Raw genomic sequence first — 18757 nt, 5'->3', positions numbered from 1 at the left:
TGAATATATATACATACATATATATATATATATATATATATATATATATGTATATATATACTGCAAAAACAAGAGAAGAGGAAGGTTCAGATGGAAACAGGCTGCAAGACGGTAGCACCACATTCCACACCACGTTCCACACCACAGCCTGCTGAGGTATCAGGGCACACACATGTATGACCTGTCCAAAGTGGGCATTCAGTGCCAGCTGAGAATTCAGGAGCCATAACTGCCAGATCTGAAGGTCCAAGAGAACTCAGAAATCTATACTTTTTATGGAAAACTGAAAAGACTTTAAATACCTCAGGGCAAGAGGCCTTCATGCTAACAGTCAGCCCTCCAACACCAGATACAACTTTTATGCCATCATTCAACCTCTGCTCTAGTACTGTGACAGAGCTCACTCCTTTCAGAGGAACTTTGGGACTAGCTCTGGCATTGATGATTTTGCTTTTATTAAGGAACTAGAATCTGCCTTTTGTAATTTCATTCATTAGAACAGACACACAAAAAAATAAAGCCAGGCATGTGTGGTGCATGCCTGTAATCCTAGCACTTGGGAGGCTGAGGCAGGAGGACTACTGAGTTCCAGGCCAGCCTGGGTTACAAAACTAGATTCTAACTTAAAAAAACAAAACATGGGGCTGGGAGAGATGGCTCAGCAGTTAAGAGCACTGACTGCTCTTGCAGAGGACCCAGGTTTGATACCCAGCACCCACATAGTGGTTAACAACCTCCAGTTCCAGGGGACCTGACGTCTTCTTCTGACCTCCTCAGGCATTGCATGACACGGGTGCACTTACACACATGTAGACAATATACTCATACACATAAAATAAAAATAATAAGTAAAATTTAAAAAACAAACAAAAATACCTTTATATTAATATTGGAATTTTGGAATTACACTGTCCTAGGTATTCTCCTATCTCTACTACCTAACTATAGAATTACATTCTTCTAAATGTTTTTCTATCTCTACTACCTCACTTGAACTTTTCATCAGCCTTATGGACAGGTAGGACAAATAGATTTCCATTGCTCTTTCCCTCTGACACAAAGTCTGAAACCTTGTAATAAGTGAGACAACTATGTTTCACTATCTCCAGGATTACACATTTCCTGTAAGTTGAAATGAAATATTTTAATACCTTGTGGTACTGGAGGGCTCAGTGGGGGGAAATCCAAAGGCATTGACATGAAACACTTGATCTTCAAACCAACCTAAAAAAATGATAAGAAACAAATCACTTTCTTTTCTCCAGTTTTTCTTGTTTGAAAAGAAAAATCCATGTTACATAAAGCAATAGTCTCATGTCCTAAAAATTAACTACAGAAGTTGCCGAACACACTGAGCACTCCGACTTCAGAGCCATGAATAGTCTAAATTTTATAAATAAAACTATTAAACAGGTGTGGTGGTGCACATCTTTAATCCCAGCATTTGGAGAGGCAGGTGCATCTCTGTGAGTTCAAGGCCAGCCCAGTCTACATAGTGAGTTTCAGGTCAGCCAGGGCTACAGGGAGACACTGTCTCAAAAAGGCCAAAAAGAAAAACAAAACAGAAAAACTACTGAACATGCACACCCCACACATACACGCCATCAAACAGAAATAGGCTCCAAAGTAAAGCTTTTCTCTTGTATATGTGTGCTGGTGGTTCACAGCACATGCTGGAGTACAGAGAGATTAGCTACACACAAAGAAGATGATTTATCATGCCACCCTATGTAAAGTTCAAAGGCTTTTTCCAATTTTATGAGATACAGTTCACATATCACACAACTCACCATTTTTAGAAGTTGTGCAGCTATCTCCACTACCTAATCTCAGATTATTTCTTCATCCCCCAAAGGTTTCTAATAATCTATTTCAAAAGAGCTACCTTTGGTGTCAAGGACACAGTCTCATAAAGAATGTTCTCCTAAACTGTATCAGGTTAACATATCTTACCCAATGGACAAATGGTTTTACTGTACAGCACTATGGACAGGAAAAGGGCAAAGCACTCACCTTCTGCTAAGACAAAGCAGGCCTCTGTGTATAATCCACTGTGGAACTGGTATACATCAGCTGAGGAAAAGAATGCTCTGTCTATACTTGAAGCAGGGATAAAGTCAACATACACTCTGGACCCCAAAGGGCTTTTAGCTTTGTTTGTTTCAGATTTCTTTTAGGGAGCTATATTGATGTTTGGAGGGAGTACTGATTCTTTGCTTTGTACTTTTTGGGGGGAGGGCTGAAATACGTAGCCCAGGCTGGCCTTAAACACTTGATCATCCTGCCACTGCTGCTTTTTAAAAAATGTCTTTATGCCAGGTGTGGTGACGCACACCTTTAATCCCAGCACTCAGGAGGCAGGGGCAGGTGGGTCCCTGTGAGTTCAAGGCCAGCCTGGAGTACATAGTGAGTTCCAGGACAGCTGGGGCTACAAGGAGACCCTGTCTCAAAAAGACCAAAAAAAAAAAAAAAAAAAAAAAAAAAAGAAAAAAAGTCTTTATTTTTATTTTATGTGTATGAGTGAGTGTTTGCCTGCATGGTTGTAGTGTATCACATGTACGCAGTGCAGTGCTCATGGAGCGTGTCAGATTCTCTTACAAATGATTGTTAGCCACCATTTGGGTGCTGGGAAGTGATGCCCCCCCGATAAAAGAGCCTTAAGAATTGTTAACCACAGAGCAATCTCTCCACCCCCATGCCTCTGCTTCTTGAGTGCCAGGATTATAAATATGCACACATCATGCCTGGCTTCAAAAGGACTTTATAAACTGTGCCAACAAGATGGCTCAGCAGGTAAAGGTGATTGTTGGCAATACTGAAAACCTGAGCTCAGTCTCCAGGACCCACATGGTAGAAAGAGAGAATGGACTCCCCCAAGTTGTCCTCTAACCTCAACACATGTTCATGCAAACACACATACATATAAACACAATTTTTTAAAAAAGGATTCTTTTTTGGGGGGCGGTTCTTTTTGAGACAGGGTCTCCTTGTAGCCCCAGCTGGCCTGGAACTCACTATGTAGACCAGGCTGGCCTTGAACTCACAGAGATCTGCCTGCCTCTGCCTCCCAAGTACTGGGATTAAAGGCGTACACCACCATGCCCGGTGATATTTTTAATTTATGTATATGTGTGTGTCTGTGTGCCACATGTGTGTGGGTACCCTCAGAGGCCAGAAAAGGGCATTAGATCGTCCTGGAACTCGTTACAGGTGGTTGTGAGCTGCCTCATGTGGGTGTTAGGAACTGAACTAGGGTCCTCTGGAAGAGCATCAAGTGTTCTTAACTGCTGAGCCATCTCTCCAGCCCCTAAATAAATGGAATTTTATAATAAACTGAAAAACCTCACATTTAAAACTGAGTCATCCATAGCTTAGATCAAAGCTTTTAAGTTCTTAGGCTTAAATACTGACAGTATAGATCATTCTTAGAATTTTATAAATTTCACCAATAAGAAAAGAAGTTTTGTCTCTGTTGAGGATTATGTCTCTATATTCCTATGGTACCACCATACAGAAGTTATAGTGGACACCCAAAATGACAAATTATGAGAATGACATAAAAGCCATTTCCCCAGTTCATGTAGCATAAGTATTTTATCTATCGATTATCTCTCTACCTATCTATCTATCTATCTATCTATCTAATTTTTTAGTGCTAGGGATCAAACCCAGGGTATCACATATACTAGACAAGTGTTCTCCCACTGAGTTAAACTCCCAGCCCTGTAACATAGATTTTATTTTTTATTTTACATGTTTTACCTGCATGTTTACCATTTGCATGCAATGCCTGCAGAGGCCAGAAGAGGGCATCAGAGCCCCTGGAACTGGAGTTACAGATGGTTATAGCCACTAAATGGGTGCTAAGAAAGGGACCTGGGTCCTCTGCAAGAGCAGCCAGTGCTCTTGACCACCTGGCTGTCCTGGAACTCACTATGTAGACAGGCTGACCTCAAACTCACAGAGGTTCACCTATCTCTGCCTCCTGAGCATTGCAATTAAAGGCATTCACCACTATGCCTAATTTAACATAGTTTTTGTAGTTTGTTTATTTATTTGTTTATTTATTGATTGATTGATTGATTGATTGATTGATTGATTGATTGATTATTTTGAGACAGGGTCTCCCTATAGCCCCCGATGGCCTGGAACTCGTCATATAGACCAGGCCTATAGATTTTTTAAAAATATTTTATTATTTTTATTTTATGTGTATGAATGTATTGCCTGCATGTATGTAAAAGCACCTATGTTGTGCAATGCTGCAGAGGTCAGAAGAGGGCATCGGATTCCCCTGGAACTGGACTTAAGGACGGTTCTTAGCCGCCATGCTGGTGCTGGGAATCGAACCCAGGTCCTCTGCAAGAGCAGTCAGTGCTCTTAACCACTGAGCCATCTCTCTAGCCCCTAGATTTTTTTTTAAGTGAAGGATATAGCTTTACTAAGATCCAGCTGTACTGTTCCAGTAGGATCTTCCAGAAAAAATTTCCCCTAAAACAGAATTAAATGAAGCATATCAATATCTATGTAAAAATGAATACTATTACAAATAATTAATATACTAACAAGTTTGACAACTGAACACAGAAACAGTGGATTTGTAAACAGTAATCCCTAGTCCAGACTTCTATGCTTACTTTTTGGCAACCTCAGCCTAAACCCTTAGCTGAGACTCAGACTCCTCACAGGCACTGAGGACTGTCTGCTGCAGACCAAGAGGTGACAAGGAGGACCTTGGCTGGTGGCCAATAGACCTCACCGGTGTCTTCAGCTAAGAGTGGCAGTGTCTGCCCAGTACCGGGATGTGGTCAGCAGCCTGCTCATTCAGAAATCCAGTGCTCAGTTCCACCAGAGACCACTAGGAGCCTAATTTCAGGATATGCAAATTGAACACCTGAACCAGATAGTCTAGTCGCAACAAAAAACTGAACACAGGTGGAAAAGGTTACTTGGCGACAGTTTCATTAAAGAATGTTTCTGTGCTTTCTATAGAAATGTGCTACCACATCAACGCTTCACCAACCCAAGTCCAAAAATAAAAACCGATGCATACCAAATTTAACTTACCTCTTTCAACTGAGTTATCATTCCAAGAACAATCACATCTCCAACTTTAGTTGTACTGCCCAATAAGGTTTCTATTGTTTTAAGCTAAAATAAAACAAAATAAATCCTTAAAGATTAAAAATATATTCTAATCTTTTTATAAATATTTAAGTTTTGTTTCTTTTGTTTTGGTCTTTTTGAGACAGAGTCTCCCTGTAGCCCCAGCTGTCCTGGAACTCACTATGTAGACCAGGCTGGCCTTGAACTCACAGGGACCCACCTGCCTCTGCCTCCTGAGTGCTGGGATTAAAGGCGTGTGCCACCATGACCGATTATAAGTACACAGCTGCTTTACATTAGAAAGGCTATTTTAATTAGCAAATTTAATTTTATCCTGCAAATAGCTAAAATACCAAATGTACGGACTAGAAATATCACTAAAAAGTCAAGCTTGGTGACCCATGCCTGCAACCCCAAGCACTTGGGCAGGGGAGTAACTGGCTATTGAAACCACTGTTTCTTTTAGTAACAAGTTTTCCCCACAATGAATACAGTACAATTTAGTTTAACAAGTTTGTGGTCATCAAGAGAGGGATGGGTAGCCTCTACTATTTTGTAACTGAGGGCATGAAGGGTAATGTTGAAAAGCTGGTCAGAAGTTAATACACAGACTTGGAGGACAAGTGACCATCTTGGAAGTCAGAAGCCATGTGAGAGGTGCCCTGGCGCCAAGTCTGCGTCAAAGAAGGCAGAAGTAATTTCTGCTGGAGATCTATGGAATTCATAATACTAAGCGTGGACATTATCAACAACAGGCATGCAGCCAGGCTGGACAGCTAGTTAAACAGACACACAAGTTTGTTTTCACTTAAAATTCAACAAATTAAGAAAAGCCAAGCAGGTAGGATGTCAGTGGGGAAAAGCATTTGCCAGCAAGTCTGATGTTCTGAGTTCAATTCCCAGGTCCCACATGGTAAAAGGAGAGAACTGATTCCTACAAATTGTCCCCTAACCTCCATAAGCATCATGGCACACATGCACAGGTGTGCACACATGTGTACACACACAAATAAATAAATGTACAAAAAAGTAACCATAAATATTGCACTTGCATATTACTATACACCCCCAAAATAATTAAGACAATGTCCTCACCTGGAATTTGCTTCCACTCTCATCAGGGTGAGCACCTATCACTGGAGGAGTAAACAATTCATGCCTGTGGGTCCTCTACAAAAGAGAAAGATCCAGATGAATTACTGAACCAGACATTTAAAACTGAGTCATTCAAACAGTACAATGAAACACTGTCCTTACATTGTTACTGCTGTCTATCCTCTGTACTGAAAACCCAAATAAACAGCATATCAATACCTAGCAACTCCCCACCACAAACCCAGGGCCTTGCACTGGCTAGGCAAGCGCTCTCCCACCGAGCTAAGCCCCCAACTCCTACAGCAACTTTTAAAACACAAATTAGTAAAAAGCTAAGCACTGAGGCTAGTGAGAAAAATTCACCAAACAACACAGCACCGAGGGCTGGATGAACACCAGGCCAAAGAGATCATTTGACAAGACCCCCAATGATAAAAGGTGGTGGGTGAAAAACAAAAAGATGACACAAGACATTTCAGGCCAAGAAACGGAGGTGTCCAAGGAAAGCATGTGAGTAAAGCAGTATTTGGGAAGCGCTGCATACTAGTTACTTTTCTCATCCATTCCTACAACCAAACACCTGACAAAAAGCAGCTTTAAAGAGGAAGGACTTATTTTGGTTCACAGTACAGAGGACTACAGCCCACCACAGCCAGGAAGAAGCGAAGGGGGAATGCCAGGCTCAGGTGCTCGGCTCATTTTCTTCTTTTTATTCAGTCCAGAAATACAGCCCAGGGGATGGTGCTGTCCACATTGGAGTGAGGAGGAAGAGGACAAATCACTTAATCCTCTCTGGAATGTCCCTGGCAAACACACTCAATGAAGTGCCTAAGCATTTCTTAATCTAATCAGGCTTACAAGCAAAATTAACCATCAGTCTACAGACACGCCTGATCTTGAACACACCTTGTCAAAAATTACTCATCACACCATACAAAGTTTAGTGAAATAAGAATTTGTTTAAAGGATAATGTTTTGTTTTTAATCTTTTTTGAGACAGGGTCTCCTTGTAGCTCTACTATGTAGACCAGGCTTGCCTGGAACTCACAGAGATCCACCTGCCTCTGCCTCCTGAGTGCTGGGATTAAAGGCGTGCCACCATGCCAGGCGAAAAGATGTTCTAAAGGGAGCTGAGAAACAGAAAAAGACAGATGCCTCATGACTTATATGAACACCTGGATCCACCCAGGCTTGAAACCACAGACTTCTAGGCTTCCTGCAATACAGGCCAAGCTAATATAGTCCTTTTTTGGTTTTAGTCAGTTTGAGTTCTTTGCAATCCTCAGTTAAAAGAATTCTTACAGGAGCTGGAGATACACACACCAGGCCCTGGGTTTGATCCCTAGCAGCATATAAAAGATAAGCATGGTAGTACATGTCCATAATCCTAGCACTCTAGAGGCAGAAACCAGAAGATCAGAAGTTCAAGATTATCCTACACAGTGAGTTTGAGACCAGCCTGGGATACATGAAATCCTGTCTGGAAAAAAAAGATTTTTTAATATTTTACTTATTATTTGTATTTTTAAAAATGTGTATGAATATATTGCCTGCATGTATGTAAGTGCACCTGTGTTGTACAATGCCTGTAGAGGTAAGAAGAGGGCATCAGATCCCCTGGAACTGGAGCTATGGACAGTTGTTAGGTGCCATGTGGGTGCTGGAAATTAAAGTCAGGTCGTCTGTAAGAACAGCCAATGCTCTTAATGGCTGAGTCATCTTTCCAGCCCCCTGAAAATTTTTTGAAGTAGAATAATGATAAAATCAGATTTATTTTCAGGAAGGCAACTCTTGTAAATCACAGGTGAGAAAAACAAAGCTCAGAAGGCTAAAGTGATACACTCAAGATAATAGTGTAGATTTAAAAACATACTGGGAACCAAACTGGATCCTCTGCAAGAGCAGTAAGTCGCTCTTAATTGCTGAGCCACCTCTCCAGCCCTGACTTTAGAACATAGTAAGAGGATCTGGGAATGGCTATACATGCCATTAATTCTAGTTCTCAGGAAACTGAGGCAGGAAAGTCTTGAGTTTGAGGCTAACCTGGGCTACACAGTAGGGTTAAGGCCAGCCTTACTTCTATAGAAAATGCATATCTCAAACAAACAAATAAGAAAGAACATAAAAAAGAAATGTGGTATTTATTGTTCCATAGATAAAGAGCATACATAGCACTATAGCAAATGTAAATAAATAAAAAGCTTGTGGTATGGGAAGAAGGTAAAGCAGGCTGAATGCAAGGCAAGACCAATTCTAGTAAGTCACAGAGAAGATGCCTGCCAGCTCAGTGGGCCTGAATACAAAACTGCATCCAAATGGAGATCAAGAAAGACCTCAAATGAAAGATATCTCATGTTCCTAGATTGGCAGATTTAATACTGTGAAAATGGCTATATTACCAAAAGCAACCTATAGATCCAATACAATCCCCATTAAATCCCAATGGCCCTAAAGTTCCTATGGAAACATAAAAACCCTGAATAGTCACAGCAATACTGAGCAAGAATAATGCTAAAAGAATAATGCTACCTGATTTCAGGTTATCTTACAGAGCCATAGTAACAAACCAGCATGGTACTGGGGCAAAACCAGACATGCTGACCAACAGAATAAAATGTAGGATCCAGAAACGAACCCATGCAGCTACAGCCACCTAACTTTCAAATGGTGCCAGAAATATACAATGGAGACAGCCTCTCCAACAAATGGTGCTGCAAAAACTGAATATCCATAAAGAGAAGAATGAAACCAAATCCATACCTCTCTCCTGTACAAAAATTAGTTCACTGTGATCAAAGACCTTGGCAGAAGTGAACCTTTGAAACTACTAGAGGAAAACAGAGAAACTACTTCAAGCCATAGGCATAGGTAGCAACTTTCTAAATAAAACTCATAGCTCAGGTTATAATAACAAAATGAACAAATGGGATTACATCAAATGAAAGCTTTGGAGGGGCTTGGGGGAAGGCTCAGTGGGCAAGAGCACAAGCATGAGGACCTGAGTCCAGATCCCTCACATCCACCTAAAAAGCTGCCTGTGGCTGTGCACATCTGTAAGCTCTGTGCAGGGAGGAGGAAGAGACAGAAACAGGAGACTCAGTGGGGCTTGCTGGCCATTAGCCCAGCTGAAAAAAACCAACAAGCTCCAGGTTCAGTGAGAGACCCTATTTCAAGGGAATAAGGCAGAATGATAGAGGAAGGCACTCAACATCTGCCTCTGGGTTCCACATAGGAATGCATAGGCACTCTCTCACGCGTGCGTGAACGCATGCGTGCATACACATCCTATACACACACATCTCCACATACACAGCTTCAGAACAGAAAAGAAAGGAATTATTAGAATGAAGAGACAGCCTACAGAACAGAAGAAAAACATTTGCCTGCTATTTATATGACAAGGGATTCACATACAGACTATATAAAGAATTCAAAAAATTAAAGACCAAAAGAACAAATAATTCAATGAATAAATTGACACATGAATTAAATAGTTTTCAAAACAAGAAATACAAATGAGCAACAAGGCTGGGAGTGGTAGCTTACACCTGTAATCCCAGCACTTGGGAGGCTGAGACAGGAGGACCAAACGTTTGAAGGCAGTCTAGGCTACAGAAGGAGTTCCAGGCCAGCCCAGGCTATTGAGTGAGACATTTGCTCACAACACACAAATGCATACTTGCGAGACACACACACACACACACACAGAAAAAAATACACTAGAAAATGTTCAACATCCAAGCCGGGCATGGTGGTGCACGCCTTTAATCCCAGCACTCAGGAGGCAGAGGCAGGTAGATCTCTGTGAATTCAAGGCCACCCTGGTCTACATAGTGAGTTCCAGGACAGCTGGAGCTACAGGGAGACCCTGCCTCAAAAAGACAAAAAAAAAAAAAAAAAAAAAAAAAAAAAAAAAAGTTCAACATCCTAAGCCATAAAAGAAGTACAATCAAAGGCTGGCAAGATTGCTCAGTGGGTAAAAGTACTTGCAGCTCAAGCCTATCAACCTGGATTTAATGGATCCCAACTAAAGGTAGGAGAGAACCAACTCCACAAAGTTGTCATCCACACAAGGGCTATGGCATATGTACCCCTCACATATACATCATGCACACATATACAATAATAATACATAAAAATTTTAAAAAGAAATGTAAATCCAAACTACACCCAGGTTCTATCTTATCTCAATCAGAATGGCTATCACCAAGAAAACAACAAATTTTAGTGAGAATTCTGGGGGAAGAGATGGATATGCAGACACAGCCCTTATACATTGTAGGTGGGAATGCAAATCAGCCCAACAACTATGGAAATCAGTGTGGAAGCTTGATAAGAAACTAAAAATAGAACAACAGGACAACCAAACTACCAGGCTGGGGTTAGCTCAATGTGAAAGCACGCTGGGTCAATCCCAGCATCACACACACAAAAAGAAAGCAAGCTAAAAAGAACTATATAACCATGCTGTGTGACTCCAGGGTACACACCAGAAGGAAGCAAAGCCAGTATACATATACAATGGAACATTATTCAGACACAAAGAATAACACTGTTTTCAGAAATGTGGATAGAACTGGAGATCATTTTAAGCTAAATAAGCCAGACCCAGAAGGATGAATTATTGAATGTTTCTCATATGCAGAACCCAGTCTTTCTCTTCCAAAGGTATGAGAGTAGCAGAGGGATCATAGAGGAGGGGTGGAAAAGAGAGGTTAAAGATATCAAAGTACATGATACACATGTATAAAGATGTCACAATGAAACCCATTGTTTTATACATATTATAGCCACTAATAAAAAAGAAGAAAAGCTTCAAAATGAAAGAGGAGTTTGAGAGGAAGCCTTCCAAAACTAGGTATTTCACAGGGGGCTTCAGAAGAGAGAACAGCAGCCACCAGTATAAACAAAGTCACAGAAATGAAAGGTGCAAACTCGATTCCACACTTCAGTTTGGCTCCCACAGAACACAAGGAAAGAAGAGAAGAGGCCGGTGGGTGATAGTAGATCTCAGCTGTTAAGGAGAACTGTCTCCCATCAACAGCAGTCAACTCCCGGGAAGATTTCTGTGGAGACCACGACAGGGTCTGTGCTGCACTTCAGGAAGACAATGTGGCAGCACCATGTGGATGAGGGGAGCCACAGAGAACACAGATCCTCAGAGCTTGTCTCCTCAGCCTTCTCTTGGTGTGTACTAAGCTGGCCATCCTCCCTCCTTGGCTCCTTGTGTTCCACAAGGTGGCCCCCCATCTGCTTTCACTTTCCTCTCTCTCAAGGTCTTTTCCTCATAGCGCCATTTCTTCACTCAGTGCAGATGCCTCCAAAACCTTTCTCTCCCATCCAGGCCTCTTCCTGTCATTCCTCATGTACGGTTTCTGCATCCACTCCTGACAATCTGACTCAGATGCCTATAACAGAACCTGCCATCAACCCCACAAACATTCTTTGTCCTGTCTGTTAACATACTGACAATATTCTACTGTTGTACTCTCTTAGACTCAAAACCTTACTCATCTTTTGTATGGTACTAAGGTACATGTATTGAACCTAGGGTCTCACACATACCAGGCAAGCCCCCCACCACTGAGCTATATCCCCAAGTCTTCTTACTTTTGTATTTTGACACAGGATCTCATTTAGTTGCCCGCGCCAGTACTGAGCTCACTCTATAGTTTAGGTAGGCTTCAAACTTGTGATCCTCCTGCTTTAGCCTCCCAAGTAGCTGGGATTACAGGCCAGTGCCACCAGACGCCATCTCACATCACTACAGCTTGCCTACAATTTCCCGTATGAAGTCCCTTCTTCCCTCTCTGTGCTCTTGTTCACACTGTTCCCACCACCTTTCCTCTGTGCCCCATGGACCATGGGGAATGCCATTGTATCCCTGCAATCCTCTGATTTTTCTATTGAATATATTGTCTGTATTTCTTTTATAGCACATCCAAATTTTACTTTGCTTGAAAGCAATATAGTGGAGTTGGCAAACACTGGGCTTCAGACAGATTAGATATGCCCAGATAGAGTAGATTCAAATTGTATCTCAACTTTCTAGATGTGATCTTTGGGAAGGTTATGAAACTCTCTAGGCTTATTTACTCATCTGTAAGATGGGAATGTGTACAGTATTCATGCATCTATTCATATGAGTAGATTAAATGAGGAAAATTATGTAAAGTGCTAAACAGAATCCCTGGCACCTCAAGATTAGGTTTTAATCATTAGCTACCCTTTTTAACATCATCATTAAGAGGGAGTTTTCTCTATAAGGTCTCAATTAGAGACACTGGTAGCAATCTACAAAATGACCAGTTTGTTTTTTTTTTAGAGACAGGGTCTAGCCAAATAGTCCTGGGTGGCCGGGAAATCACTGTGTAAACCAGGCTGTCCTCAAATTTGCAGCAATCCTCCTGCCTCTGCCTCTCAAGTGCTGAGATTATAAGCATGGGGCACTACATCTGGCCTTTGAACTACAAAATTTCATCCTTTAAATATCCTTGAAATTTCCTGATGCTCTTTTCTCCCCAATTTACTGGTGCTCCCCCCACTCCCAACTTACCTGGTGCAAAATGGTGTATCGTTCACGATACAGCTCTGCTTTATCTCTAGCTATTCCAAATAATTTCGGTGCAGGGTGGTCAGTCATTAATAGACTAAAAAAAGAAGTATCTTTAAATATACACATGCTTAATACACAGAAGTAGGCCAAAACTAAACATGAACCTATAAACTTTGTGAAAAATGTACAACTGAAATTAACTGAAAAATCAATAAATAAACAAGGGTCTGGAGAGATAGCTCAGTGAGTAGGAGCACTTACTGCTCTTCCAGATGACCCAGGTTCAGTCCCCAGAACCCACATGGCAGCTAACAACTTAACAACTATCAGTAACTCCAATTCCAGGGGATCTGATACCTTCTTCTGGCCTCGTGGGCACTGCACACGTGATTCTATTTACATAATTGCAGGTAAATTATATGCACACATAAAAATTAAAAGTAGATTAAAATTTTAAAATGAAACAAAATCAATAAATGATACATGATTGTGGTGGTTTGAATGAGAATGTCCCCCATAGGCTTCAAGAATTTGGACATTTTGTCCCCAGTTGGTTGCACTGTTTTGGGAGGTCTTACAAGGTGGCCATGCTGGAGGAAGCATGTCACTGTGGGGGGCAGTTTAGAGAGTTCTTAAGCCTTGCCAGATCTCCAGTCACTGTCTGCGTCCTGTGCCTGCTTGAAGATGTGAGAGTTTGGCTTCTGCTCCTACTCCAGCCACCTCTGCCACCATGCCTCCTCACCATGATGTACTAATTCCCCTGGAACCATAAGCTCAAATGAACTCTTCCTTCTATAAGTTCTCTTAGTGTTTCCATCACAGCAACAGAAAAGTAACTAATACAATAATATACTTACGGAAGAAATTTTTTTCTTTCTGAATTGTACACAAAACGTGGAATGTCAAAAGCTCCAATGATACTGAAAATATGCTCTCTGAAAAACACCCCATAAAACACAGACCTGATTGATTAAAATTTAAGTATTATAAACGTCAATAATTTTCATTATAATATTTTGCATATATTTCCTTAAGCCATGTATCAATTTTTTTGTTTATTTGGTTTTTCTGAGACAGGGTTTAACTATGTAGCCCTGCCTGTCCTAGATCTTGCTATTATAGTCCAGGCTCTCAAATTCACAGAGCTCTGCTTGCCTTTCAATTTTTTTGGTAGATCAATTTTTTTTTTTTTTTTTTTTTTGGTTTTTTTGAGCAGGGTCTCCCTGTAGTCCCAGGTGTCCTAGAACTCACTATGTAGACCAGGCTGGCCTTGAACTCACAGAGATCCACCTGCCTCTGCCTCCCAAGTGCTGGGACTACAGGTGTGCGCCACCACACACCCGGCGATAGATCAATTTTTTATAGTGTCAAAAATAGTAAGAGGATAAAGTTTTTAGCTTGTATATTCTACTTTCAAGAGATAAGAGGGTGACAGATAATGGTGGTGACCCTGTAATCCTACCACTAAGAAGGCAGAAGCAGGCGGATCATCAGTTCAAGGTCAGCTTGGGTTATATAATGAGACTGTCTCAAACAACAAATGAAACAATAAATTATACTTTTGATGCTCAATTTAATTCATTCATAGTACACAGAATATAAAATAGGATTGTAGGGTAAAGCAGCATATTATTAATGTGCAAACACTATAATCTTACATCCTAGGAAAAAATAGTAAAGATGAATCATTTAATAACGAGATTTAAAATGTAGAATATCGCAGGGCCTGGTGGCACACGCCTTTAATCCCAGCACTTGGGAGGCAGAGGCAGGCGGATCTCTGAGTTCAAGACCAGCCTGGTCTACATAGCAAGTTCCAGGCCAGCAGAGGCTACACGGAGACCCTGTCTCAAAAAGACGAAAAAAAAAAAAAAAAGAAAAAAAAAAGTAGAAGCTTCTATTGTAAACTATGGATAGTTCTTTTCCCAAGAAAACTGAAAATAAGCACACAGTAGCACCTCCTATAGGAAAAAAGTCAGTTTACCCACATACATAGTTTCATCAACTGACTGACTGCACTCCTGGACTGCCGTTTCCACTACAGATCGTTCAATCATGTTCGATGACACTGAAAAGAAAGTTCAAAGTCAAATTTTAGAAACAAGCAGGAAGGGCTGGAGAGATGGCTCAGAGGTTAAGAATACTGGCTATTCTTACAGAGGACCCAGGTTCAGATCCCAGCATCCACATGGCAGCTAACAACTGTCTGTAATTCCAGTTCCAGGAGATCTGATGGCCTCTGTAGGCATAGCACACGTGGTGCACTTACATACATGCAGGTAAAATACTCATAAAAATTAAAAAAAAAAAACAAAAAAACAGACATGAAGAGCCAGGTGTGGTAGCACCTGCTATAATTCCAGCACTTAGGATCTACAGACAGGAAGATCAGGAGTTCAAGGTTATCCTTAGCTACAGAGGGAGTCAGAAGCCAATCTGGGCTGCATCAGACTGCATCTCAAAAAAAACAAACAGGGAAAAACTGGAGTTACTGAAGAGATGGCTCAGCGGTTAAGAGAACTTGCTGCCCTTACAGAGGGACCCAGGTTCAGTTCCCAGCATCTGTATGGCAGGTAGCAACCTCCTGCAACTGCAGTTTCAGGGATCCAATGCCCTCTTCTGCCTCCACAGAAACTGCACACACATGGTGCACATACATGCAAGCAAAACAGTCATATGTAAAAAAATTTTGATTAAATAAACAGGATAGTTTTTTATTCGAATTCCTTAATACAACTTGATTAATCAATAGTGAGTCATGTAGTCACTCACTCAAAAAGAAGTCTGGAGGTAGACACTTCAAGCATAAGGAGAAGCATGGGGCTAGGATTGGAGCACAATTGGTAGAATGCTTGCCTATCATGCAGGAAGCCTTGAATTTGATCCATAGCACCACATAAATCAGGCATGGTGGCACACACCTGTAATCCCAGAACTCAGGAGGTAAAGGCAGAAGGACCAAAACTTCAAGGCCATGCTTGGCTTCAACCTTGGATGTGAAGACAATCTGAGCTGCACAAGACTCTTGTCTCAAAAAGAAGGGGAAAAGCCCAAAGATGTCATAAAGATATAGTTTCTTCCTGTCATTTTCCTCTGCCAATTTGGTGACTGTGAAATAGAGAACTTTCTCTATGAACTCCAAAGAGGTAAGGAAAGAACTGTTATAGGGCCTCTCTCTGTTATAGGGGAGGAAGTCTTAAAAATTTTTTTTAAAAAAGGGGGGGCTACTGGAGAGATGGCTCAGCAGTTAAAAGCACTGGCTACTCTTGCAGAGGGCCCAGGTTTAATTCCCTGCACCCACATGGAGGCTAACAACCATTTGTAACTCCAGTTCCAAAGAAATCTGATGCCCTCTTCTGACCTCTGTGGGCACTGCACAACACAAGTGCGCTTACATATATGCAGGCAATACTCATACACATAAAATAAAAATAATAATAAATCGGGGGCTGGAGAGATGGTTCAGTGGTTAAGAACACTGGCCATTCTTGCAGAAGACCTGGGTTTAAATCTCAGCACCCACATGGCAGCTAACAACTGTCCATAACCACAGTTCCAGGGGATCCAACAGTCTCTTCTGTCTTCTATGGGCATTGCACAACCAGGTGCACTTACCTACTTGCAGGCAATACACACATACACATAAAATTAAAAATAAAATAAAATTAAATTAAAAAAGATTAAAAAAAAACCCATATTAAATACCTTAATTTTCACGGTCAATCGTTAATGATAATATTTCAATATATAAGTATGTGCCTTTATTTTGTAAAGATTATTTAGTAATATAAAAAGTTATCAATTCTGTGAGCTTCCAATTTCAATAAGGTTGTAGAAGTATAATTTAATGACAACTGCTAAACTTTGTTGAGACAATATTAATAGCAATAAGTAACAACTATTATTCACTATGCACTTGGTAAATGTCTGACATTACCTTCATCATTTTACAAGCATTAGTCCATTAAATAGATGTTTTGCAGCACTGATGTTCATATGCCCATTTCTTTTTCGTTTGTTTTTTGTTTTGGTCTTTTTGAGACAGGGTCTCTCTGTAGCCCCAGCTGACCTGGAACTCTCTATGTAGACCAGACTGGCTTTGAACTCAGAGGTCCGCCTGCCTCTGCCTCTCAAGTGCTGGGATTAAAGGTGTGCACCACCAGGCATAGCTTTTTTTCTTTTTTGGTCTTTTTGAGACAGGGTCTCCCTGCAGCCCCAGCTGGCCTGAAACTCACTTCGTAGACCAGACTGACCTTGAACACAGAGACCTGCCTGCCTTTGCCTCCTGAGTCTCCTGAGTGCTGGGACTAAAGATCTGTGCTACCACACCTGGCTTAATATGCCCATTTCTTATTGATGGGGAGAGCAACTCTGAGGAACAGCCCAAGAAGACAGCTAGACAGGTTATTATTTTTATTTTTTATGTGTATGTGTGTATTACATGCATGTAGGTAAGTACACCTGTGTAATTCAATGCCCGTGGAGGACAGAAGAGGCTGTGTGTGCATATATTGCATGCATGTACGTAAGTATACCTGTGTAGTGCAATGCCCATGGAGGACAGAAGAGGCTGTCTTCTGCAAGAACAACCAGTGTTCTTAACGACTGAGCCATCTCTCCAGTCCCCCATATACTATTTTTAATGTATATTTTATATATAATTAATTATAAGCATCATTTCCTAATTTTTTATTACAAAGGATTTTTTTTTTTTGAAACAAGGTCTCCCTGTAGCTTCAGATAGCCTGGAACTACATGAACCAGGCTGGCCTTGATCTCACAGAGATCTGCCTGCCTCTGGCTTCCAAGTGCTGGGATTAAAGGCATGTGTAAATGAATTTTTTAAGGAAAGGTATGTTTAAACTTCTGCCTTTGGAGGCCAGGTGTGGTGACACACTCCTTTAGCTCCAGACCAGCCAGAGCTATACAGTGAGACCACCACTGTAGGCTAAAAAAATTTTTTTAAAGAACCAAATTCAAGAGTTAAGTGCAGAAAGGAAGCCCTCCCCAGAGGATTAGGCACTGCAAAAGGGCCCTAGTGGAACATCCTGAGGTTACAACTGAACTAATCCCTTGGGGGAAAAAATGCTACTATGCATAAATCACTGGAATAGCTTCATAATGAATCTTCAACTTCCACTTAGGTATGCTAACAATTTAATCATTATCAGGAAATGTTACTTACAGGGCTGCTTTTCAACAGCATCGATGATCCTGTCTAGGGTATCTTCAAATTCTAATTCATTAACAGACTGAAGAGCTTCTGTGAGATACTTAGTGGCTTCACTAGTAAGAGAAAGAAAAGATGAGACAAGTCACTGATAAAGACCAAAAATTGGGTTGGAGAGATGGTTCAGCAGTTAAGAGCACTGGCTGGCTGCTCTTGAAGGGGACCAGGGTTGATTTCCAACACCCATATGCTGACTAACAACTGTCTGTAACTCCAGTTCCAGGGGATCCAACACCCTTTTCTGGCCTCTGTGGACTGTGCATGAACATGGTGCACCTACATACAAGCAGGCAAATACTCATACACACAAAAATAAAGGCTAAAGCCCGGCATGGTGGCACACGCCTTTAATCCTAGCACTCAGGAGGCAGAGGCTGGCAGATCTCTGTGAGTTTGAGGCCAGCCTGGTCTCCATGGTGAATCCAGGACAGTGGGGGCTACAGGGAGACCCTGTCTCAAAAAGACCAAAAAATAAAATAAAATAAAACAAAGGCTAAAAATTTCCTCAACATTCAGAAACTGCCCATTCCTCCTATCAAGTGGTCCTCATCTTGCCTACGCTTTCTGAACAAAAGTATCCTAACCTTAGCTAATACAACTGTTTTGGCGGGGGGTTTTTGTTTGTTTGGGGGGTTTTTGGGTACCAAACTTTTATTTAAATCTTATACAACACAAGATTTATAGAAAGTCAATGTAACTGAAAATCTGGTTCTCCCTCCAAAGCCTGATATATCCAAAGTGTGAAACAGTTAATTAAAAAATAAGCAAAC

General features: G+C 41.2%; 1 protein-coding gene across 1 annotated transcript in view; it reads right to left on the bottom strand.

The window, feature by feature from the left end:
* The window catches only part of Pole2 (DNA polymerase epsilon 2, accessory subunit), a 45201-nt gene that overhangs the window by 16012 nt on the left and 10432 nt on the right, over window positions 1–18757 (bottom strand). Inside the window, 9 exon segments of the mRNA XM_008829864.3 lie at window positions 1152–1224; window positions 2014–2062; window positions 4435–4491; window positions 5068–5151; window positions 6202–6276; window positions 12758–12851; window positions 13615–13692; window positions 14750–14825; window positions 17943–18043. Of these exon segments, the coding sequence (XP_008828086.1) occupies window positions 1152–1224; window positions 2014–2062; window positions 4435–4491; window positions 5068–5151; window positions 6202–6276; window positions 12758–12851; window positions 13615–13692; window positions 14750–14825; window positions 17943–18043 (687 nt within the window).

This window comes from Nannospalax galili, unplaced genomic scaffold, assembly GCF_000622305.1.
Source record: "Nannospalax galili isolate Female #2095 unplaced genomic scaffold, S.galili_v1.0 scaffold253, whole genome shotgun sequence".
Classification (NCBI taxonomy): domain Eukaryota; kingdom Metazoa; phylum Chordata; class Mammalia; order Rodentia; family Spalacidae; genus Nannospalax; species Nannospalax galili.
The sequence above is the reverse complement of the archived record's forward strand: the minus strand, read 5'-3'. Positions and strand labels throughout refer to the sequence as shown.